Source organism: Gracilinanus agilis, chromosome 5, assembly GCF_016433145.1.
Source record: "Gracilinanus agilis isolate LMUSP501 chromosome 5, AgileGrace, whole genome shotgun sequence".
NCBI classification, from domain to species: Eukaryota; Metazoa; Chordata; class Mammalia; order Didelphimorphia; family Didelphidae; genus Gracilinanus; species Gracilinanus agilis.
Genome location: NC_058134.1, coordinates 222,369,668 through 222,395,516, shown reverse-complemented (window position 1 = coordinate 222,395,516; position 25,849 = coordinate 222,369,668). Strand labels below are relative to the sequence as shown.

At 39.7% G+C, this 25,849-nt stretch overlaps 1 protein-coding gene across 1 annotated transcript in view; it reads right to left on the bottom strand.

Annotated features, from left to right (window-relative positions):
• The window catches only part of SYN3 (synapsin III), a 420,985-nt gene that overhangs the window by 48,190 nt on the left and 346,946 nt on the right, over positions 1–25,849 (bottom strand). Inside the window, exons 6-7 of the mRNA XM_044679132.1 lie at positions 7,103–7,165; positions 6,723–6,796 (exon numbers count right to left, since the gene is read on the bottom strand). Coding sequence (XP_044535067.1) covers positions 6,723–6,796; positions 7,103–7,165 — 137 coding nt within the window. The remainder of the gene's footprint in view (positions 1–6,722; positions 6,797–7,102; positions 7,166–25,849) is intronic.

The window sequence follows — 25,849 nt, the reverse complement described above, 5'->3', positions numbered from 1 at the left end:
CTTTCTTTCTTTCTTTCTTTCTTTCTTTCTTTCTTTCTTTCTTTCTTTCTTTCTTTCTTAATTTCTTCCTTTCTTTCTACCTTTACCTTCTACTTTAGAATCTATACTAAGTATTGGTTCCAAGCCAGAAGAATGATAAGGGCTAGGAAGTATTTGAGGTCATATTTGAACCCTGGACCTCCCATCTCCAGGCCTGGCTCTCTATCCACTGAGCCACCAATCTGCCCATTTGCAAATATTTAAGTGGAAGGTATGACTAATAATTAGATATATCATGGAGTAGAGGACAGAGAACTCTCAGTTCACTGGCTATATTTTGGTCCAAAATGTGCCTAAGTGCAGCCCAAACCAGATCCCTCTCTCCCTCTCCCTCTTTCCCTCTCTTTCTCTGTTTCTCTCTGTTTCTCTTCCCTTTTCCCCTCTCCCTCTCCCCCTCTCTTCCTCTCCATCTCCCTCTCCCTTCTCCCCCCCCTCCCTTTCTCTCTCCCTCTCTCTCTCTCTATATATATATATGAAAAATATATATAAATACATACATGGAAAATACTGAACAAATAAACAAAAATACGAAAAAAAAACCCATGGATAATAGTGATGTGTGACCTTCTAAGTCAATATGGAGCCCTCAGGGATCCTTCTGTCTGGTCTTGTGGCCTTTTTTATTTGAGTTGGATACCAATGGGGTAAGAGGAATTCTATTTCTTTTTCTCAGGTATAATTAGACTAGAGAGCCTCTGAGTTCTCACCCCCTCTAACATTTGGTGGTTCTGAATTCCATGAAAGTGTGCTGGATGGCAAGGTAAGAGCTACTAAAAATCCTCCCTGTCCTTTGAGGCAGAGGTTTCCCTACTAGGCTTCCTACTAGGCCTAAGGATGCTATTGAAAAGGGCAAACACACAAAGGATGAGGGGCACCAAAATATTCCTACCCACATTGTTCAAAATGGTAGAAAGCTGGAATTGTGCCCATTAGTGGAGGAATATTGAAGTAAATTGTGGTCTATGAGAGGAATGGGATATTTTGAAAGGCAAGGGACTATGGGAAGATCCAGGAAATGTTGAAGAGTAAAGACAACTAGATGAATGATCCAGGATTTGACTACTGTAGTGCTTTTTGTACTAGATCTGTCATTTTATTGGTATGGGGGAAATTCCTGGTGTGGAAGGACTCTCTCTACCCTCTTCTTCACCTCCCCCTCTCCAAAATATCTGTATCCTGTCTGTGTATTTTAATCTTAAAGAGTTGCTTGGGTGGGGGGGGGCACTCAGAACCTGAGTGACTTGCTCATGGCCACACAAAGAGCTCTATATGTGGAGTCAAGCAGGTCTGAGTTCCAATCCAGCCATAGATATTTACTGGTTGTGTGGCCACAAGTCACTTGACTGCTCCCTGTCTCAGTTTCCCTATCTGTAAAATGCAACTTAGGTCTTCCTGAACCTAAGGTCAGTTCCTTTGTCACTATGCCATAGTGTCTTTAAATAATAATAATAGTAATAATAGCAACAAAATCTGTAAAAATACACAAGGGAAAAATTCAGGACACACATAAATAAGCAGGAGGATTTATTTAGCTCCGCTTTCATTAAAATCTATATATATTCTTGGAAACAAACTAAATAATAGGAGCCTGTGGTTTAACATAATCAATGGTTTTAAACATTCTTTATATGTTTATGTGTCTTTGAATGTGTTTCCTGGAAATGGCTAAGTTTATAAGAAGTAAAATCAACATTCTTTTTTATAAAATGAATGTACAGAGAGTCAGGACATTTCCTGGGATTCCATTCTCCTTCCACACCGTGCAACTATCAGCAAATTACTTAGACTCTAGAGCCTCAGTTTCCCAACCTATAAAATGGGCTAGCATCCACTGAAACCCCTTCTTCAGGGATCTTGTGAAGATCAAATGAGATATAGTAGGCAAATGAGATATAGTAGACAAGCTATTTTGTAAACTTTATCAGCTATAATTATGATAGGCAAATTCCAGGAACTGGGACGGTGTCTATACATGCCTCCTTTGAATGATGGTAACCAACCTCAGCTGGAGATTTCAAAGCACTCAGCCCCTCCTGCTCTTCCCACATACATTGAATTAGGAGCTTACTTCTTAGGACAATTACTCTAGCCAACGGGTGTTCCTGGAGTAGGTGGAATAGGAGATGGGAAGGATTTTTTTAAAAACTGGTGTCCCTGAGACAGCTTAAAGCATAAGCTTACTGTTAATAAGTAATGGTTATCCTGGCTGGGGTTAAGCCCTGTGGTATTTTCATTCAAAGAAACATCTTGCCTTTTCTTATCCCATTTACTTGGGCATATCCTGCCAGGGTAAATTCCTCGGTTTAAGCAGATGCTGTGTTAAAAGGGAAAAACCCCAAGGAGGATTTCCTTTAACAGGCTCAGCCTTTGTTTTCCTCTCAGGGTGATGTGTTTGGTGTCCTCCTGAATGGAAACAACTGAGCTTCCTTTGGTCTGTGAGCCGATCACTTCTGCGACTTCTCATGTCAGCCGTCTCTCTCATTAACCAGCTATGTTTCATGGGCAAATTAGACTCGTCTTTAAATCTGGCCTCAGATACTTCTTTGCTATGTGACCCTGGGCAAGTCACTTAACTCTGTCTGCCTAGCCCTTGCTACTCTACTATCTTAGAATTGATACTGACAAAAATAAGGGTTATTTTTCTAAATGAGGAAACCGGGACTTAGGAGTGAGCATGCATCATAGACCTAGGATTGGAAAAGATCTTATATGCCATCTAATAATAATTTTAATAATAATAACAATAGATAGCATTTATATGACACTTTTAGGCTTGCAAAATATGTTTACATATCTCACTTTATCTATACAGTAACTCTGTGAGGTAAGTACAATTATTGCCCCCATTTATTAGTTGAAGAAACTGAGGCAGACAGAAGTTAAGTGACTTACCGAAGGTCCTACAGTTAGTGTGTAAGGAAAGGTTTTAATTAAATCCAAGTCTAGCCCTCAATGTGCCGTACCTGTCTAGTTGGGCAAAAGTGATCTCTTTTTTTTACAGATGAGGAAAGGGACTTGCCCAAAGTCAGACATATAGTTAGTGGCAAAAGCTAGATTTGAACTCGTCTAGTACTTTTTTTTTTTTTTTTTTTTTTTGAGGAAACAGATTTGCTCAAGGTTACATGGCAAAAAAAATACAGCTAGGATTTGAACCAGAGTCCTTTGTCTCTGGCTGGAATGGTCTCATTGTCGATCTCTCTTGTTGATTTCTTTCATTGATTTTTTAGGTCTCCCGGAATTCTAGCAACCTATGATTCTGTGAATCATTAAATCAAATCCCTTCTTTCCTTGGATGACTCCCAGTTTTCTTAAAGGCTTATGGCATTATAAAAGAGACCTCAGAGGTCATTTAGTACAGAACTCTTATGGCCATTGATGTTAAGAGAGATGAGGGTCATAGAGGGAATAAAAATCAAAGACAGGATTTGAATTCAGGTCCTCTGACCCCAGAATGTGTGTGTTTTCCACTATAACACACTGCCTCTCAATTTAGGGCTGGCATAATAATAGCTACCATTTTAATGTTTGTAAAGCACTTTATGAATATTATCTTCTTTGTTCCTCCCAACTACCCTGTGAGGTAGATGCTATTGCTATTCCCATTTTACAGATGAAGAAACTAAGACAGAAGAGGTTAAGTGATTTGTTGAGGATCACATGGGAAGTGTCTGAGGCAGCATTTGAACTCAGGTCTTTAGTATTTCAAGTCCAGCACCACCTTGTTACCTTAGAGTTTAAACTGCATACTGACAATTCCCTTAAACTATAGCTGAAAGGTAAGAAAAAGAGAGAGATGGATAGCACCCCTTAAGTAATTTCTAGCCATGTGCTTGGAAACAAGGTTGTTCATTAAAAAAAATTATAAATAGGGGGAGAAAGACTGCTCAGTGGATTGAGAGCCAGGCTTAGAGAAAGAAGGTCTTGGGTTCAAATTTGACTCCAGACACTTTCTAGCTGTATGACCCTGAGTAAGTCACTTAACCCCCATTGCCTAGCCCTGACCACTTTTCTGCCTTGGAACCAATACACAGTATTGATTCTAAGACTGAAGGTGAGGGGTTTAACAAAATTATAAATATAACCAATTATAGAATTTTTGAGCTTTGAAAAGTGCTTTACATATATTGTCTCCTTTGATGTCTACTACCCTGTTAAGTCAGCAGTGTAGACATCATTATCCCCATTTTACAGATTAGACTCCCAAAAGTTAGGTGATTTCTTTGTGGTCATACAGCTAATAAGATATGGAGCCAGGATTAAAACTCAAGTCTCTATAATCAGCCACAATGTATTCTGTTGGGCTTGAAAAGCAAGAAAACTGCCGTTGAGCCCTGGCTTTGTGACTGACTAGCCATGAGACCTCATAAGTTGCTGGACTACCTTTGTGCCTCCTCATGTACAAAATGAGGCACTTGTAATAGGTGAGTTCTAAGGTCCCCAAGCCTTTAGGCCCCAGAGGCCTCAATTCCTCATCTCTAAAATGGGGATTATGAGGAAGTACCCAAACTGCTTTGTAGGATTCTGATGAAGGTTGAACGAGATCATGGATAATAAAAACGCTTATAACATTACACAAACTGAACTGAAATAAAGGAGCGATTGGCCCATGAGATTCTTCCTACAGGAGGAATTGTAGTGATTTGAAGCAATCTCAATGATCCTCCCCTTCCCTTCCCTTGGTTTTCCTGGTTTGGGACTTAGTTTCAGGGATGGGTAGAGGGAGACCAACCTCCAGGGCGGACCATCAGGGTAGGGGGCTGCTTGGACAGTAGGATTAAAGGAAAGTCTTTCCTCTGTGCAATATCCACTACATTTGGTTTCTGAATCTGAATTTCATCTAGATGTGAATTAATCTTAGGAGTCATCCTGTCCTTTACCAGGCAAAGTCATTTCCATTATACGGTGACATATTAGGCTCAGAATAGCAGTGAAAACCTCTGGGAGGGAAATAGAGAGAGAGAGGGGGGTGGGAGAGAGACAGAAACACACAGAGAGAAACAGATAGAGAGACAGAGACAGAGAGACTGATACAGAGAGACAGAGGCAGGGAGAAAGAGGGAGAGACACAGAGAGACAGAAAGAGAGACAGACAGAGACAGAGACAGAGAAAGAGAAGGAGAAATAGAAGGAAGGAGACAGAGAAATAGAGGCACAGACATAGAAAGAGATACAGAGAGAGAAAGAGAGAAAACACAAGCATAGTGCCATAAATTTTCATACTAAAAATAACTGATAGCAGAGGCTTTCCTGGGAGCAAGGGGATGGGGGGGGAAGAAAGCAGGCAGGTACAGGGTACCAACTGAGGAGGCCACGGCATCTGGAGATTAGGAGAGTTTATTGAAATTCTGGCTTGGATTTCTCTGTTTTAGTTTCTTTTCTGTAAATGGAATTAATAATAAAGAAATTATATCCCTTGTAGGGTCTACCTCAGTGTTTAACACTGAAATCGAAGTTTAAGAAATAGCTTCAGTGAAATGAATTCAATGTACTTTTTTGCCCAAGTTCCTTCCTCAACTCTACTTTGACTCTCTCTGATCCCATATAGGGTTTTCTTGGCAAGGGCACTGGAATGATTTGCCATCTCCTTCTCCAGATCATTTTCCAGATGAGGAAACTGAGGCATAGGCCATCCATAATACTTCCTCTCCGTGGCAGCCTTCCTGCTGATTAGGAACCTTTAAAATATTTAATGCTTCCTTTTGGCTCTGATTCCATTTGGCTTCTTTTGAAATAATCCCTTTCTCTTGGGTATTGTCGGGTCACTCTCTCTAACTTAAAACCCAGACTGCAAAAAAGAAAACTCATTAAGAAGGCAGTTCAAGAAAGATTATGAGAAGCTCAAAGAATTATTGTTGGAAACAAAGTTTCTAGTGGCCTGATGCGGCCATCTTGGAGGACAAAAGGGAAGTTTTTAGAGTTCCTTCAGCCTCTTCCTAGTCTATTGTCAGGACTCCCTTCTAACACGCGTAATCTTAGATAAATAATTTTAACCTCACTAGGTTTCAGTTTCCTCACCTTTTACATGGGCTAGACTAGAGACCCCGCAGTTCCTTCCAGTTCTCATCTATGATCTCCTTAAAGACCCAGCAATCCTATATTCTTATTTCTGGTGATTTTCTCCGTGGTTGAAATCTCTTCAGTATAAGTGAAAGAGGATCTGTGTGACCCTGGGCAAGTCACTTGACCCCAATTGCCTGCTTCTTTCCATTCTTCTGCCTTGGAGCTGGTACTTAGTATCAATTCTAAGACAAATGGTAAGGGTTTAAAAAAAAAAGAATGCACTGTAAGGAGCGGCAAAGCCTTGGAACAATACTTGAGGTCCCAGACCTAGCACTTATAGGAAAAAAAATCCATTTACAAAAATTGGTATTCAAAAAAATTGGTATTCAAAGGTGAGATAAAATGAGAACAAATCCCAAAGCTGTTTGTGGTTGAACCCAGAAACATTTAGAGAGACTTAATAGACCTTAGAATGAATAGGATGAAGAAAATATTAGATTCATTTAATTAAAAAACATTCATTATGTGTTTACTATGTGCAGGTCCCTGAGGCTCCAAAAACAAGGCAAAAAGCTGGCCTATGGCTCCCAGATCTTTTTCAAATAAAATGTCTATCCTGCAGCATTTAGAGAGAGAGAGAGAAGGCCTCTAAGGGGCTATTGAATCCAACCCCTTCTTTTTACAGAGAAGCCACAGAGAGGTTAAATGAAATGTCTTGTTCAAAGTCATGCACAGTACAGTGTGGTAGGGCCAGGGTCTAGGCCAGGGGTCGGCAACCTTTTTGGCCATGAGAGCCATAAACGCCACATTTTTTAAAATGTAATTTCGTGAGAGCCGTACAGTGCTCACAGTGCGCTCCTGTAACAGCGCCTGAAAAAGAATGGACTTAGTGGCTCCCGCAGAAAGAGCCATATCTGACCCTCAAAAGAGCCAGATATAGCTTGAGAGCTATACGTTGCCGAACCCCAGCTTGAGACCCTCTATCACTGGGCTATCTAGACAAGAACTATGAGGAGCAGAGGCTAAGGATGCAGAATTCACTGACCAGATTGGCTTCTCTTACCTTTCCCATCCCAGCATGAGCATGTCCCATCTTAACCACCACTGGAAAAGTCGGAGTTGTGAGCTGAAAGGCACAAAAGTAAATTTCTTGTTAGCATTTCAGGGCTTGTCCATCATTGACTCATAGCTATAACGTATGCTATATAGTAGTGATTCCCAAAGTGGGCGCCACCGCCCCCTGGTGGGTGCTGCAGCAGCAATCCAGGGAGATGGTGATGGCTACAGGTGCATTTATCTTTCCTATTAATTGCTATTAAAATTAAAAAAAATTAATTTCCAGGAGGCTAAGTAATATTTTTTCTGGAAAGGGGGTGGTAGGCCAAAAAAGTTTGGGAACCACTGGTATATAGCATTTTACAGTTACATGGAGCAATGGACAGAATATTCTGGGAAAACACACACACACACACACACACACACACAGAGCTCAAGAGCCCCCATCAGTGTATTTATTTTCTCTCTTGTCAGTTGGAGAAACCAACAGCATCAACTATTAGGCTGTGGTGCTATGTTGTTCAGTTGTTTCTACTCTTCTTGACCCTATTTGGGGTTTTCTTGGCAAAAAACTGAAGTGGTTTGCTGTTTCCTTCTCCAGCTCATTTGACAGATGAGGAAACTGAGGAAAATAGTGTGAAGGAACTTGCTAGGAACTCACAGCCAGTAATTGAGGACTGATTTAAACTTAGGAAGATGAATCTTCCTGATTCCAGGCCTGGCACTCTATTTACTGTGCCACCTAGCTGCCCTATATGCCTGCATTTCGGCCAATGAAGAACCTCAGACTCTTTTAGATATACCTTTTCCCACAACAACCCAGTGGAGTAGTAGTACTGGTACTCTGATCCCTTTTCAGCCAATATATACCAGGCAGTGTACTAAGCCTGGCAGCAAAATAGGCAAAAAATGGTCTTTGCAGTGAAGGAGCACATGGGGCAGACAGCATTCAAACAACTGTGTACAAACAAATTAGATGCATGATAGCCAGTAAATAATCAATAGAGGGAGATAATAGCATTGATAGTTGAAGATCAGTAATATATCTTCTAACCGGGAGATATACAATAGCATGAAGGGAGATTGGGAAAGGCCTCTCATAGAAGATAGGATTTTAGCTGGGACTTATGGAAGCCAGGAGGTGGGGATGAGGAGTGAGAGCATCCCAGGTATGGGAGGCAACCAGAGTAAATGCATGGAGCAGAGAGATGGAGGTTCTTGTTGGTAGAAAAATAAGGAGCCCATCATCATTGGATTGAATTGTACAAAGAAGCCATGAAGGACTCAGAGTAATGAAGTGGCTTTCCCAGAGTCACACAGCAAGAAAGACTTTGAGTTTATCTGCCTACATGTTTAGGATCTCTGGGTCTTTCCATCCATGTTGCAGCTAAACCCTCCTATATGGTTTCTCTCCCCTAATTAGAGTATGAGCTCCTCCAAAGCAGATAGATAGATATAGATCCTATCTATCTATCTATCTATCTATCTATCTATCTATCTATCTATCTATCTATCTATCTATCTATCTAACGTTAAGGTATTATGTATATAGCTACTTAACTATTTGTGGTTCAAGATTTTCTCCTACAATAAGACCTGTTTCTCCACAGCATTTTAAAGTAAAAAAGTAAAAAGAAATAGGTTTATTATTATTATGCAAAGATCCAGCAATTTAGCTTACAACAGAAAACGCAAGTGAATACATATAGATAAGAACAACACCAGCAATAATAAGAGAGATAGAAAAGAAAGATACATCAGGGAATGGGAGACACTTCAACACCTGAATATTCTTAGCTGGGAAGTCCCTTTGTTCAGCATTTCAAGATCCCATTCAGAAAAGCCCAGGGCAAAAGCATCCTTTCCATGGGTGAGACTTCGAAGTCTACTTTCCAGAAGGGGAGTTTTATTGACCTCAAAACAAAGAAGGCATTTTGCCAATGTAGTTTGTATCACTGCTTCCAGGGCCCCAGCAACCCAGGCAAGATCTGGAGCCCCCAGAAGCAGCCAGGCAAAACATGTCTCAAAATTTAATCAAGAGTCATGAAGACAGCACATTCTTAAAGACAAGGGTTAATCTCACAAAACTATGTTTATCTTATAGACAGTTAGAGACCTTGGGAAGCTGCTGAGAACTCTGGCAAAAGTTCAAAGCAGCCCAGTCTCTGCTGGTAAATGTGAGGCCTATGATATACAACAGGGAAGACTTACTCAAATTTTACTTTAACCCTTCAGTCTGTCTGTCTATATATATGTATATCCAATCTAGGTAATTAGATTCTGCTCCTCAGGACTCCAATTCCCAGCATCCCACATTCATTCTCATGTTACGTCCTAACATTTTGGAGATAAAGTTTGTGTGGAACCCCACCCCATGCTCTTTTCGTTTGAATGGGGCTGGGAAAATTTCTTTTTACTCAGGCTTTTACTTTTGTCTTTTTATTTCTTTTACTTCAAGTGATTAGTAATAAATATTATAAAATATAATACTTGGAGTTATTTGATATTAATTTTAATCTTACAAATCTATCCAGTCTATCTGTCTGCCTGCCTGTCCATCTCTCTATCTATCCATCTATCTACCTGTCTGTCTGCCTATCTGTCCATCTATCTATCCATTTATCCTCTTATCTATTTGTATTTCTGTTATCTTGAACACTTAGCACAATGCTTGCCTTATAGTAACTACTTAAACAGTCCCTCCTTCTTTCCTTCCTTGCTTCCTTCCTTCCTTGTTTCTTTCCTTCCTTCCTTTCTCCTCCTCCACTCTCTCTTTTCTTTCTTTTTTCCTTTTTTCCCTTCCTTCCTTCTTTCTTTCCTTTCTTCCTGCCATCTTTCTTCCTTCCTTCCTTCCTTCCATGGTCCTTAGGCAGCTTGGTAGTGCAGTGGCTACCATATTGGTCATGGAGTCAAGAAGTCCTGAATTCATATCCTGCTGCAGACACTTACTTGCTATTTGATCCTGGGCAGGTCATTGAACCCCTCTCTGCCTCACTCCCTATCTGTAAAAAAGGGATAATAGAAGTGGCAAAAAATTGGAAAATGAGGGCATGTCCATTGATTGGGGAATGGCTGAACAAATTGTGGCGTATGATGGTGATGGAATACTATTGTGCTCAAAGGAATAATAAACTGGAGGAATTCCATGTGAACTGGAATGACCTCCAGGAATTGATGCAGAGTGAAAGGAGCAGAACCAGGAGAACATTGTACATAGAGATTGATACAATGTGGCCCAATCATACGTAATGGATTTCTTTATTAGCAGCAATGCAATAATCCAGGACAATTCTGAGGATCTTATGAGAAAGATGCTATCCACATTCAGAGAGAACTGTGGGAGCAGAAACACAGAAGAAAAACATGTGATCGACCATGTGGTTTGATGGGGATATGATTTTACAAAAGTGGGGGATAATAACACCTTCCTCCCAAGGTTGTTGTGTAGACCAAATTAAATGTGTTTAAAGCCCTTAATAAACTTTAAAGTGTCATGTGAGTGTTACTTATTATTATTATCATTGTGGGCTCTATTACCCTGTGCTGCTCCTTTAAATCTAGTCTACCACACCAGCCAACCTCTCTACCTGTAAAGATCATTAATTCAGCCACAGTCATTAGGGACACTGTTGAAGGAAAAGGCAGCCAACAACACTGTTTCCAAATTCTAATGAAACATCAATCCTTCTCTTCTGTTCCAGCCTTTCTTTCCAGGGACTTGGAGCAGACGTTCTCAGACTCGACCATATGGTGTCTGAGCGAGGCGAGGAGGAACAGGTGTATTTATCTTTGTTTGAGAAAAGCAGGTTAGGGAAAGGTTAAGCGAGACACCAAAGGGAACTTGAGCATCCTCAGCTCCCTGTCTGGGCTTGATCTTTTCCAACTAGCTTCTTGGTCATGGAGGTCGGCTGGGGGAACATCTCACGGATGACCCTGGGCAAGTCACCTAACCCCTGTTGCCTAGTTCTTACCATTCTGCTGCCTTGGAACGGATTCTTAATATTGATTCTAAGACAGAAGGTAAAGATAAAAAAAAACCCAAAAGGAAATAAAAAAGAAAGATGAGGGGTGTCTATATTCCTTCCTGACCGAAACATACAATATCCACGTGTGTATGCCTATGTATGTGTATATATATATATAAACAGACAATATAATCATCATATATTAAACATATATTATGATAGAATAAAAATAATACAGTGTATCCATACTATATAGCATTTCATTTAATAATACAATAGACATGTTTGGCTATATGTTTTTATATATTTGCACATCATATAATGATTATATATTACATATTATAGAATAGAATAGAAATAATACAATGTATCAATACTATTTAATATTTCATTACATAACATACACTATACACACATATATACACAATATATACAGTATATAAAACACATATCACATATGATATAATAGAAATAATACAATGTATCAATACTATTTAACATTTCATTATATAACATACAATATACACAAATATGTATGCCTATCTATGTGTAGATGTATCTACACACAATACAAGCATTATATAAAACATTATATATTACATATTATAGAATGGACTAGAAATAATATAACCTATCCATACTATATGACATTTCATTATGTAACACGATACACAGTGTCTGTATACAGGTACGCACATACAAATTTATACACACAAACATGTGTGTGTATATATATATATATATAAAATCAGAAGCACGACTTGAACCCCCGTCTCCCTGCCTCCACAGGCAGCCTCCTCTCTCTCCCCTTCAGGTCTATTCTGAACCTTCTGGGCACTCAACCAGCGCCCCCCTGTGCTGGGCGGCAGCGCTATTGTCCGTGCTCTTTTCTTCCTCTCTCCTGCTGACCTGTCCGAGCCTGAGAGCCGGCCTCGGGTTCCTGGCTTCCTTGTGCCCATTGCCTTGGTAGCGGCCCTGATGGGAGAGTGAGGACGCCCCCAGCCTCCTCCAGTCCTCCCTCGCGGGCTCTGACCTCGGGACAGGTGCTCTCAGGTCTCGGAGGGTGTTGAACTCCCAGCCCTCGAGCGCCCCTGCTAACCCCGAGCTTTTCCAAGTAAACAGGGACACGGGGCGTGTTCCCGGTCCTGTTCCTCACTCCCTCGAAAGGGACCGCGAGGGCTTAGTGATGTTTCTAACTCGGGAGGCTGAACGTGCTGGGGACGGGGAGCTCCCCCTGGAAGCCTGAGAGGTAGCCTTAGGACAAAAGACAATCCGTCCCGGCAGGGCATGGCGGGGAGTACGCGGAGAGCACTCTCCCCGGGGCCGGCAGAGAACGTCAATAAGATCGTGGAGGGATTAGATAAATTCATGGGCGACAGATCAAAAGGAAATAAAAGCCAATATTGACAGTGTCCCAGCTGTGCGAGAGGCCCCATGGAAGGCGCTGGTGGGGACGGGAAGGAGGATGAGACATGGGAAACAGCGTGGGCTCTGGAGCCAGAGGACCTCCAGTGGTGTTGACTGCCAGAGGGCCGGTCACTCAGCTGGCCTCCACAGGCTTCACTTTCCTCATCTGTAAAATGCGAGGGGCGGCCTACAGAGCCTCCGAGGGGGTCGGAAGTTCTTGGCCTTTTTCGTGATACTGCTGTCCTTTGGCCATCCAGGGAAACCTAGTCGGCCCTTCTCAGAATCATGTTTTAAAACACACAAAATGAAGCCCATTGGAGCAGGGAGGTGGCTCCCTGTGGATTGAGAGCCAAGCCTACAGATGGGATGTCCTGGGTTCAATCTGATCACAGACACTCTTAGCTGTGTGACCCTGGGCAAGTCATTTAATCCCAATTTCCTAACCCTTACCTCTCTTCTACCTTTGATTCCAAGATGGAAGGTAATTGAAAACAAAAAAAGTGAGCCAATTATATTGAAACCAATTATTAGTTGATTATATAAAAATAAACTTATAAAAACATCAATTATCAATTTAAAAAAAGCTCATGGACTCTGATCTGGATCTATGGTCCTGCAGGTAAGAGAATGAGTATTTAAATAATGCCTACTAAAACATATGACATCATTTATCACATGTACATATGGAGATGTGATTTGGGGTTTAGGCTTTAAAAGATCACTCTATAGTAAAAATGACTACTATGGAAATAGGCATCAAGTGATAACATTTGTACAACCTGGTGAAATTGCTTGTCAGCTCTGGGAGGGGGGAGAGAAAATGAATTATGGAAACAGAGAAAAATATTTAAAAAATTAAAATAATTAATACATAAATTAATAAATGATGCCTACTATGTGCCAAGCACTTTAAAATATCTCATCTGATGCTCACAACAACTCAGAAAGGTAGGCACTATTATTAATACCATTTTTTAGGTGAGGAAAATGAGGCAATGAGACTTGCTTGGGATCCCACAGTTAGTGTCTGAGGCTAGATTTGAACTCTGATCTTTCTGACTTCTGGCCAAGCACACTATGCACTGCACCATCCTATCTAACATGGAATAGTCAGGAGGACTGAACCTGGGCGAATTCCTTAATCCCCAGCTAACTCTCTAAGGTTATCTATTGTATCATAATACTCAAAAAAACTTGGCATTTACAGAGCACTCTAAGGGAGGAGGTTGTTGGTTTTTTTAGCCCTTACCTTCTGTCTTAATAACCACTCTAAGACAGAGGACCAGGGTTTGGCAAATGGAGTTTCACACAGCTAGGAAGTATCTAAGATCAGATTTGAACCCAGGTCATCCTAACTCCAGGCCTGGCACTCTATCCACTGAGCCACCTACCTGCCTCCTCTAAGGCTTTACAAAGTGCCTGTTGACATGATTGCATTTAGTATACACAACAGCCTCATTGGTGCCATTGCTAAACTCATTTTTAAAGTGAGGAAATTGAGGCTTAGCCTAGGATAACATAGCTAGTGAGTATTCTTCCTGACCTGAAACCCAGTAATCTATCCCCTATGCTAATTTGCCCTCCTAATTATATTTAATTTTTCTGTCTGTAAGATATATTTTTATGTATTCAATGGACATTTCCCCAGAATTTATATGAAAGAATCTAAGAGTTGGAAGGGACCTCAGTGACCATGAGATCCAACCTGTGTCTGAACTAGAAACCCTAATATATCCTACTCAACTTGATGGTCCAGCTTTTGCCTTGAAGATTACTAGTTACAGGGAATCCTTTACATTTTTTTTAATCCTTACTTTCTGTCTTAGAATCAATACTGTGCATTGGTTCTAAAGCAGAAAAGTGGTAAGAGCTAGGCATTAAGTGGGATTAAGTGACTTGCCTAGGGGCACACAAATAGGAAGTGTCTGAAGACAGATTTGAATCTGGGCCCTCCTATCTCCAGACCTGGCTCTCTATCCACTGAGCCATCTTTTTGCCCACTGGCGCTTTCTTTAAGGATGTGTCACTGACTCACTAAAGCACATTCTCAAGTTTAATAATTAATCATCCCTTCTATCTGCTTACTCTCTTTTCCTGTGTGGATATTATTGAGGGCTCAAAACTCTGTCCATATCATATCCTAGAACGATGTCATCAAAGCATCTAAATGTGATAATTGCTTCATGGGAACTGACACAAGACCCCTTTGTGCCTCCATCTCATCTATTGGCTTAACCATTCACAAAAGGAAAGCAAAGTGGATGAAAAACCAACATTGAACAGAATACAATATGTAATTATGTATGGATCTTTTGGTTGTTCAGTCATTTCAGTGTGGTTTGATTCTTTGTGACCTCATCTGGGGGTTGAACAACAAGAAGAGTGGAAAGGTGAAGGGTAGCTTTAATAGACGGTCACAATACAATAACAAGTTGCATATGAAAAGTGGGAACGTATAAACATTTAGACACATATGTCTAGGAAAGGTGGGCTCAATAGTGAAAATGAGAACGAGCAGCTGGATTACCTAAATGAAATAATGTTACTCTTGAGAATTTTTAATAACAAGCAGAAGGCATATAAAATATGGTATAGAATGATGGGGAAACATGGTCCCACAAAGAATGCCTCAACTGAGATCTTTGAATATGACTATAGAGTGATGATAGAGGAATCTCAGAACCATTACTCTACCAGAAACCCATCTGAAACGGAACCTTTTCACAGACTCACCTGCATTTGAAAACCAGCCCCCTCCCACTGGGATAAATTGTAAGCCCAGTCACAGGACACAAAATACAGGGGAAGGAAAATGCAGACTAAACACACTGCTCCCCTGGCTGCTGTCCCAGAATTCAGGATACTAAAAAGAACCAATGAGGCAGGGATACCTCAGGGAAACTTTCCAAAGGACACAGACAATGAAACCACACCCTGCCTAAGCCCCAGAAGTTTACCTGAGTCCGAATCTTACTCTGTGAGATGCCAAAGTCGTCCAATGGTAACAAAGTGGTGGCCAACCATGTAATTCACCGGCAGAAGGCACCACCCTTTCTCTAGTCCATACACTACCACCCCAGACTGGAAAGAGCTATATGGCTGGTTCCATTGGTTTTCCAAGCCATGGTGCCAGTAGAGGTTAAAAAATAACATGGAAGAGTTATTATCTGCATTCATGGCAGGCATTGCCATTCTGATCCCCTAAAGTTTCTGTTGCATCCAAGTTCTTTGCACATTTTATGTGTGTTTGATTGCTCTTTGAATCTGAACTGTAAATTCTTAAAGGGTAAAGATCTTGTATTTATTTTCTGTCTGTAATTCTCATTATCTAACACAAGGTCTGCAAAAAAGCAAATGCCAAATACGTAAGGGCTTATTGACTAACTTTTGGCTAGAGGCTAGTAATTATACCATGATGGTTAGAATAAATTAATGATTCTTCATCCAAATGAATGAAATGAAAAAAATATGTATATATGTATGTATATACATATACAGTATTGGGGGGCTTACTACTACAAAAGGTAGCCCATTTCACTTTGGGACCTCTTTAATTATTTTTATTTTTAATTTATTTTTTATTCAGTAACACATAAAAACAATTTTTGACAATTGTTTCCTGACATTTTGCAATTCAGTCTCTCACTACATTCCTCACTCAACCCTCTCTAAGGCAGTAAATAGTCTGGTATAGGTTATACCATTGTTTCATGCAATATATATTTCCATACTGCTCATGTCATGATAGAAGACACATATCACGCATATAATAGAAAGCTCATGAAGGAAATAAAGTGGAATATGGCGTGTTCTGATCTGTCTCAGACTCCAACAGTTCTTTCTTTGGCTGTGGAAAGCATTTTCATCTTAAGTCCTTTGTGGCTATCTTGGAGATTTGCTTTGCTGATAATGGTTTAATCCTTCACAGTTGATAATCATATAATATTTCTGTTACTGTTTACAGTGTTCTTCTGGTTCTACTCACATCAATTTGCATCAATTCATATAAGTCTTCCTGGGTTTTTCTGAACTCATCCTGCTCATCATTCTGTATGGCACAATAGCATTCTATCACAACCATATACCACAACTTTTCCATCCATTCCCCAGGTGATAAAAACCCCTCAGTTTCCAATTCTTTGCCACTATGAAACATGGCCCTTTTTAATTATTAAGCATTATTTTTCTTTTCTTTTTTCTTACATGAAGAAAAATGGTATGAGATTGCATAGGAATTAGATTTTGAAGGATGGCAAAGATTCTAGCAATCAGATTAAACTTGGCAGATGGGCTAAACAATTATTACATATGTGATATGTACCTTCAGTCATGACATGAGGAATATGGAAATATGTACTTTATGAAAGCACTGATGTAACCTATATCAGACTATTTATTGCCTCAGGGAGGGGTGAGGGAGGAATGGAGTGAGAGACTAAATTGCAAAATGTCAGAAAACAATTGTCAAAAACTGCTTCTACATATAATTGAAAAAAATAAAATTCAATGAAAAAGAACCTTGGAAGGTGGTACATTGCACGGTATGATCAGATTCATGGCGGTGGGAAAGGAGGCTTTTTCTGTTATAATTCCATGCTCTTTTATTTGTATCACATCTCCATGGAGATTAGTCCACATTTGCCTTCTCTTGATTCAAAGAGCTCAACAGATATTTTGTTAATTATAGCAATGAAATAATATTACTATTTAATCCAATAAACCTGATTTGCACTCTTACTTTATACTCATGACTGTGTTATACATTGTAGGCCACTGAGGAAGAAATAAGGAAAAAGAAGAGAAGTTTAAGATGTTGTACCTACCATCAAATAGTCTATTCTCTAATAGGGAAGGCTAGCTAAGCTTGGATCATTTGTATTTTGAAGGATAGTCCCATTGCCAAAGTCAGTTGATTGACATAATGAGGAAATAACAATAGGGGAGAATTGTTTTGAACATATGTCTGGAATTTTGGTCTGGAAATGGTCTGGGATCATAGATCTCAAAGGAACTTGGAGGCTATCTAGTCTAAACCTCATATTGCAGATGAGACTCATCAGACTTAAGGGATTCATCTAAGGCCATAGGATCATAGATTTAAAACTGGGGCGCCAGTAGTAGAGAGGAGAAAAGTGGGCAACAGAAAGGTGTCTAGTCCAAGGTGATAAGATCATAGGATTATAGATTTGGAACAGGAAGAGACTCAAGAGATCAGCTTGTCCAACCATTTCTTTGGACTATCTCTGGTACATGGCCAATGCTATCTTGGCTCCATATTTTTGTTTTACTATTGTCTAAATCTGGAATAATTTCTCTTTCAACCTCTCCAATCCTTCCTCATCCTTTAAAGTCAAATTAAAATGCCACTTCATCCAGGAAGCTGTTCCTATGAATCCGGGTGACCTTGGTAGCTATTACCTTAAAATAGGTGATACCAGTAAAGAAGATTTTGGGTTATCTCCACACCTGGAAAGTTAATCACACAACTTTCATGCTGAAAAAAGGCAATTCTCTCTTTAGAGTACTTATATCTCATTCTCATTGCTCCTCCTTCCTGCTGACTCTATTCCAAGTGTTCTTGCTCTCAGGAGTTTCTCCATAAACAGTGATATGGAAGATGCCAGCTACTCTCAGCTCACAGACAGGTCAAGCAAAAAAAGAAATTGTCGGCTATTTTCTCTTTTTCCTTCCCAACAATGGTTTTATATAGTTTCCAGGGGGATCCTGAAGGCTAGGAGCCAGTCTCTTACCAACTCCCAGTCACCAAACATATACCCTCGTGCCTCTGAGTTCAGTGATGAGATCTTTCCTATTAGGATGGGTCAGGAAAAAATTATTTAATAAGCAAGACCACCCTGATGGTCAGAGCTATAACTAATATGGAGCAAATGTCTGAGGGTTCTAATATCTGAGGGAAAGGGGAATATACTTCCCCCCTTACTATCATCATTTTACAATGTTGGGCACAATTACTCCTTGGATTCTCTGGGGGATGGGACAACCCCTTCCCATTCCCTCAAGATCAGTTTAGGATAGGTAAGGCTCTAATGATTAGTCATCTATTCAAAACGTACCCAAGAACCAAGAATAAGTAAAATAAATTCTGAGGGTACTGTTAGAAGAAAGAGCTTTCCTTGGGGGCTGGGATCTTCCTTAGAAGATTTCACTATATGGAATGTATATTTTAAAGAGTATTTTTACTGATTGATTGATTCATTAACAAACATTCACTAAGTATCTACTGTCTGCCAGACATCATTCTAAGTGCTGTTCAGTCATTTCAGTCATGTCTGACTCTTCCTGATCCCATTTGAGATTATTTTGGCAAAGATACTGGAGTATCTTGCCATTTCCTTTTCCAGATTATTTTACAGATGAGGAAACTGAGGAAACAGGGTGAAGTGACTAGCAACACAGCTAGTAAGTATCTGAGGCCAGATTTGAACTCAGGAAGATGAATGTTTCTGACTCTAGGCCTGGCGCTCTGTCCACTGCCCCATTTAGCTGCCTCCCACTCTATCCCTCATCTAATTAGTTGCTAAATCCTATAATTCTACCTTCATAACATCTCTTCTTTCTTTTCTTTTCTTTTTCCCTTCTCTCTTTTCACACACACAAACACAAACGACCTAAGGGGAGCTTCATAAGGAATCAATAAAGAGAGAAAAGGACTTCTAGTAATTAGGAGTTGTGCATTACCTCTATTAAATGTGATCTTTACACGTGAGTTCATTATCTTTCTACTTTAAGACTGTGCTCACTCTCTCTACGAACTGTATATGTATCTCAGATTTTAGGGGTGATGTTTTTCTGCCTAATGTTCTTGTTCATTTTAATAAATACTTTTTCTAAGAAGCTAATTAATTTGATTATTAGTGTGCAACACACCAGTGGGGGCTTGCGAGCATTAGAAATTAAGCCCCAGAGAGTTGCTCTTAAACTCCCAAGAGTAGTAATTAGCCATCCTCTGGGGACTTGGCCTGTCAATGTGAGTGAGAGATGTGGAGATAGCCCTAGATGAGGGTGCTATACAAGGTAAATATAGAATTATTTCAAGAGAGATACTAGCAATTGTAAGGGATTAAGTTAGGTCTCATGTTACATGTAATACTTCAGTTGAATCTTATAGAGGAAGCTTGATGCAGTGAAAAGAGTCCTGAGGGGCACTTAGGCAACACAGTGGATAGAGAGCCAGGCCTGGAATTGGGAGGACCTGGATTCAAATCTGACCTCAGACATTTCTTAGTTGTGTGGCCCTGGGCAAATCACTGAACCCCAGTTGTCTAGCCCTTGCTACTCTTCTATCTTAAAACTGATACTAAGAGAGGAGGTAAGGGTTTAAAAAAGAAAGAAAGAGATGAAAGAAAGAAAGAAAGAAAGAAGAAAAGAGGGAGAGATGGAGAGAGAAAAATAAATAAACAAACAAACCTTGAACTTGAGTTTGAATCCTAACTGTCATTTATTACCTCTGTGACCTTGGGTAAGCACAACTTCTCTTGGGTGATTAGAAGGATGGTAGTAACTTCAATAGAAAACAAATTAGATCAGGTGATCTCTGAGATTCTGTAATTTTGTGAACTCAAGTTGGGTTATTCATTTATTCTACAAAAGTTTATCAAATGTTCTCACTCTACCAGAGTAGAGATAGAAAGCCAGAGAAGAATTAATCCTTGTCCTCAAGATAACATGTACATGGATAAATATAATATGAATTCAGATAATAATGTCTTAAAGTGCTAGGGGAATCAAATGAAGAAAGAGCCTTCCTTTAGGCCTATATAGATAATGTTAGTCAACAGACATTTATCAAATGAGATACTATATGTAAAGTACTTTGAACTGTCTTACAATATGATATAACTATTAGTTATAATTACAAAAGGTCCAATTCAGTTTAACAAACATTTACTAGGTTCTAGAAATTATGAAGCTAAAAACAAAACAATCCTTGCCCTCAAGGAATTTGCATTCTATTAGACCTCTGGGCAAGTCACATATCCTTTTTTTGCCTCTGTTTCTTCATCTGTAAAATAAATTGGAGAAGAAAAATGGCAAACTGTTCCAGGATCGTTAAGAAGTAAATTCCAAAATGGGTCACGAAGAGTCAGACATGACTAAAAACAACTGAATCAACCACAAAGGAGATACAATATATACCCAGAGGAGTAAATAAAAAGTAAATTCAAGACAGAAACGATGCTAGCAACTAGGGGAATTGAGAAAAACCTATTAGTTCCTTTGCTACTTATTATATTCTAGTCCTCTGGGATCTGCCATCTGCCCTGTTTCTGTACCCTCTAGACGCCAAAACACTGCTCTGACATTTTGATGCTCTCTAAAGACCTCTAGATTTTGCTGTCTGCCCCACCACTGCACCCTTAAGACTCAATATTTTCCATCCTCCTCTGCAGCTGAACCCTTTTCTATGGATTTTCCTTTCTAGTTAGGGTGTAAGCTCTTTGAGAACAAGTACTTTTCTGCTTTTTCTATCTGTATTCCTAGTGTTTAGCACAAAGCCTGGAACATAGTAGGCACTTAATACCTATTGACTATTTGGGACATAATGAGCTGTATTAATACATGCATTTTCATTCATTCATTCATTCATTCCTCCAATCATTCACCTCTAAAATGAAGGATTATTTTCATTTTGGGCTTTGAATTTCTAATATGTCATACAGTGCCTGGCACAGAGTAGGCATTTAATAATTATTTATGGATGTACTGATTAGGGAATCATCATTCACAACACCCATGTTTTTTCTTTGAGGAGTCTGGACTGCCTGCCTTCTAGGTTCCTCTTAGATCTTAATCTATGATCCCATGACTTATTGGATGGGGAGGGGGACATGTATACAATAGCTGCCTATGGGTCCAAGGACTGGTTCAAAGATCGCTGACTTCATAGTTCTGTCCTTTATCCCTTCCCTTTCCTCCATTTGAATCTTAGTTACTCTTGGAAAAATACTTGTGACGTGTTTAGAAAAACAAGACTTCATGCTGTCCCCTCTCCCCCTCCAGAGTCCTTTCCTTTTTTTCTCACATTTCCTGTTTCCTTGAGAAAACGGAATTGTCAGAAATAAACAACAGATTGGATGACAGTGATGTGCCGGCCAGCATATTCTTCTCCTTCTCCTCCTGGGTTAGGTTTTTTAACATAGGACATGATTGGCCTGCCAATAGAACTCTCCCATTGTCCTTTTGTGCTATACTAACAATATAGGCTAACGGTACCCAGGGACACCCAGGGAAGATGGAAAGTAATGTGTCCAGTAGAGGCTCATTGTGGAATTCGAATGGCTAACTTGATTTCAAAACAGTTCCAAACCCCCTGCTCAACCCCTTAAGTTAACTTCAGAATTCAGTTCCCAATAATAGCACCTTCATTTCTTTTAACTCATCTTACAGAGTGATGCTGACAATACACTGAGGTAACATATTTAAAGGGATTTACAGGGGTCAACTAGGTGGCTCAATGGATTAGAGCACAAGGTCTAGAGATAGGAGGTCCTGGGTTCAAACCTGATCTTAGACATTTCCTAGCTCTGGTACCCTGGGTAAGTCACTTAACCCCCATTGCCTAGCCCTTGCAGCTTTTCTGCCTTGGAACTGATATTTAATATCAATTCTAAGACAGAAAGAAAAGGATTAAAAATAAATAAAGGGATTTGTCACTTGATGGTAAAGTCCATCAATCCACAAGCATTCATGAATTGTCTGCTGTATACCTGGGGGCATAGACATAAAGAATAAAACACATTTGAAGATACTAACAGGTATTCTTAATCTGGAATCTGTGAATGTAAAAGAAGTTTCATTTTAGCATAACTGTTTTCCTTTATAATCCTACATATTTTGTTTTATACATTTAAAGACATTATTCTGAGGGTAGCTAGGTGACATAGTTGATAGAGTGTAGGAACTGGAGTCAGGAAGACCCGAGTTAAAATCCAGTCCCAGATATTTACTAGCTGTGTGACCCTGGGCAAGTCATTTAATCTTATTTGCCTGAAAAAAAAATCTGAGAAGGCAGTCAGTAAGTATTTATTAAATGCCTACTATGTGCCAGGCAGTGTGCTAAGTGCTAGAAAAATAAAGAAAGGATAGTTGTTGTTCCCAGTCTATTAGGGGAGATAACATGAAAACAATTACATACAAACAAGTTAGATTTAGGATAAATTGGAGATAATCAATAGAGAGAAGGCATTAGTATTAACATTGCAGAAAGGCTTCCTTCTTTTAGCAGGTAGGTTTTTAACTGGGACTTGAGGAAAGTTAGAGACAGAGGGCTGATCACCCAAAAAAGAGTAAGAACTGTATTATATAAAAGCCTGAATGAACCAATGAATCTGTGAATAGATGAAAACACATTGATCAAGCTTATTTGGGGCCGGATACTATGCTAAGTCTTGGGGATACAACTACAAGGGAGAGACCATTCCTCTCCTTGATGGCACAGTGCTTAATAAATGATTGATTGATTGATTTCCTTATTCATAAATTGTGGATAGCTATGCCTGCATTTTTAAAAGTCCTTACTTGCCAGGATTGTTAAGATGATCAAATCAGATAATGCATGTTAAGATACTTTGCAAATCTTAAAGCTCGCCAAAATGTCACTGTTATTAATATTATTCTAACTTGTGAAAGTGTGTTTGCATATATGAAGAGGATCAGGGGGAAGGAACACCATTGCAGTGACTTCCCAAATTAAAACATGTCTTTCAGGCTATCTTATTGTCTCCCGTTGTTAGAATATAAATTCCTTGTGGGCATAGACTGTCTTGCTGTTTGAAGATGATTTCAAGAATCTAAAGAGTGGTTCTGTGGAATAGGAACTAGATTTTTTTTTCTGGCATGGGCCCTGAAGAAAACGCTAAAAGCAGTGGTAAAGATTCCGACTTGGTAGAAGGGAAAACTTCCTAACCATTGCAGTTGTCCAATAGTGGAATGAGTGGCCTGGGTATCTGTGTGTGGGGAGATGGGGGCCTTTTCTCTGGAAATCTTCAAACTAAGTATTGATGACTTACTGTTGGATTTGTCATGGAGGGGATTCTTGTTTATTTGATTCCTTCTCTTATCCAATAAGACATTGATTAAGCACCTGTTATATGCCTGATATCATGCTAGGTTCTAGGGACAGACAGAAAGATCTCTGCCCTCATGGAACTTACCTACTAATGTTGGGAATTAAATGACACAGATGGAAAAATAGAAAATCTTTACAGAGTATACAAAGGTTCCTTCCTAAGCTGAGATTTTGGGATTCATAGCCCTTGCTGTTTCTTTCCCAACTATATTTCTGGCTTGTCAAAGGCAAGTTTGAACTCACCTCCAGGTAAGAATTAGAAATTGTTCCAGCCAACCTTTTCTCCCCGTTAAGCAATAGAAACCCATGTTTCTTCAAAGAGACTGGAAACTGACCTAATGGCTATTTCCTGTTGCACCAGTGTATTACAGGTCATCCAAGAATGGCTAGAAAGATTACTGGCCGCCATAATTTTGCAGCCCAGAGACACATACCCAAGACCTGTAGCCATCTCTTTTAAAGCCATGACCTCTTTCATGGTAGCTATAGTAGGTCAGCTTTTATCACCTTTGACCAAAAGCCATTGGAAGATTTATGGAGTATGTATGGTGTGATCATCAAAGTGATTTAGTGGGAATTTCTGAGCATGAAGATGTGACATTTCATGGGGATGGTAATTTCATAAAAGGAATCCTTAGACCAATCTGTCAAGATAATTTAATGGGAATGTTGAAAAATGACTCAAGCTTGGAATTCTGAATTACAAAATGGTCAGCTTAAACAGAGGGATCTAGAAGTCATGTCCATACCTGTGCTGTAAAGAAAGTAACTAACTTACTGGAATTGATGCAAAGTGAGTGCTAGTTAGTCTTGACCTAAGGAACTTTTGTCATCAAACCAATTGCACAGGTCAGAGTAAAAGACTAAGAAATTTAGAGCTGGAAAGAATCTCAGAGAATATCTAATCCAATCCCTTCACTTTTACTGATGAGGAAACTGAGGCTCATGGGGGGAGGAGTGTCAGGGATCATTTAGATTTAAAGCTAGGAGGAACATCAGGGACCATCTCAAGACTGGACAGATAAGGAAACTGAGGCTTGAAGCTTAAATGACTTAGGATTGCAGGATTGTAGCTCTGGAAAGGATCTCAGGAGCAATATAATCCAACCTCCTTACTTTATGCATAAGAAAAATGAGACCAAAAAATGTTAACTGACTTTTGCCCAAGGTCACATAGTTTGTAAGCATCAGAAGTAAGATTTGAATTCAGGTCCCCTGAATCTAGAGCAAGTATTCTTTCCACTGTCCCACAAATATGGTTTTCCTTGGAACAGAGAAATCTGATAATGTCTCCTTTGATGGTGGCAGTGAGTGAAGTCTATGCAATAAATGCATGCTATATAAATAAGATGGTTAGAGGCTGAGGGTTGGAAGGAAAGTTGTGTGATGCAGTAGAAAGAATGATAGATTTGTAGTTAGAGATGTGAGGTTCCATCCTGGCTCTTCTGCTTCCTAGGTGGGTGATCTTGTTTAGATTCCTCTAGGATTTAGTTTCCTCCTCTATAAAATGATGGGATTAGCCCAGATGACCCTCAGAGGTCCTGTCCAGTTCTCAATCTATGAACTCATGACCTTGGGCAAGTCAATTAACATTCCTAGACCTAAATTTTCTCATCTGCAAAATGAGAGGGTTCAAGTAGATGACTGCTGAGATCTCTTGCAGTTTTAAATTCTATAATGTGATCCCCTGAGCTCAAAGACCATCTAAGTAAACGTAGCCCTCAGCTCCTACAACATCCCCAGAAAGTAACCTTGATAATGTCTTATAATCTATGGTACTCTGACATTAATCTTAGCACTCAATCTTTTCTTCTGCATAAGAAGCAGAGATTAGTATGTATAAACACTTATACTTAAGATACATGTATGACATTCAATCTTAGGAGTATTTTCCATCACATGGTATATTATTGGCTAATTCCAAAGATATAACCCTATCTTTTAGTCTAAAGCAGCCCTTGGCTAGCTCAGAGGACTTAAAGCTGGAAGGGGCCTTGGAAATCATCTTGTCCTTTTTACACATGAGAAAACAGAGTTAAGGTAAACGATTCACCCAAAGTCACATGAGTTCTAAGTGGCAGAACTCAAAATCAGACCTTCTAACTCCTAACCTTTCTGTTTTATCAGGCTGCCTTCTCTCAGAGGTCCCCTAACTCTGTAAACTTTCTATTTTCCAGGCATCCTTTGAAATCAAGACCTACAAGTAGCTATTTGAACCTTTACCAAGCCTTCTCCAAGTTCATTGGCCTCCAATTTCTCCTCTCTGTGATTTTCTGAGATTCCAGTAAAGAGG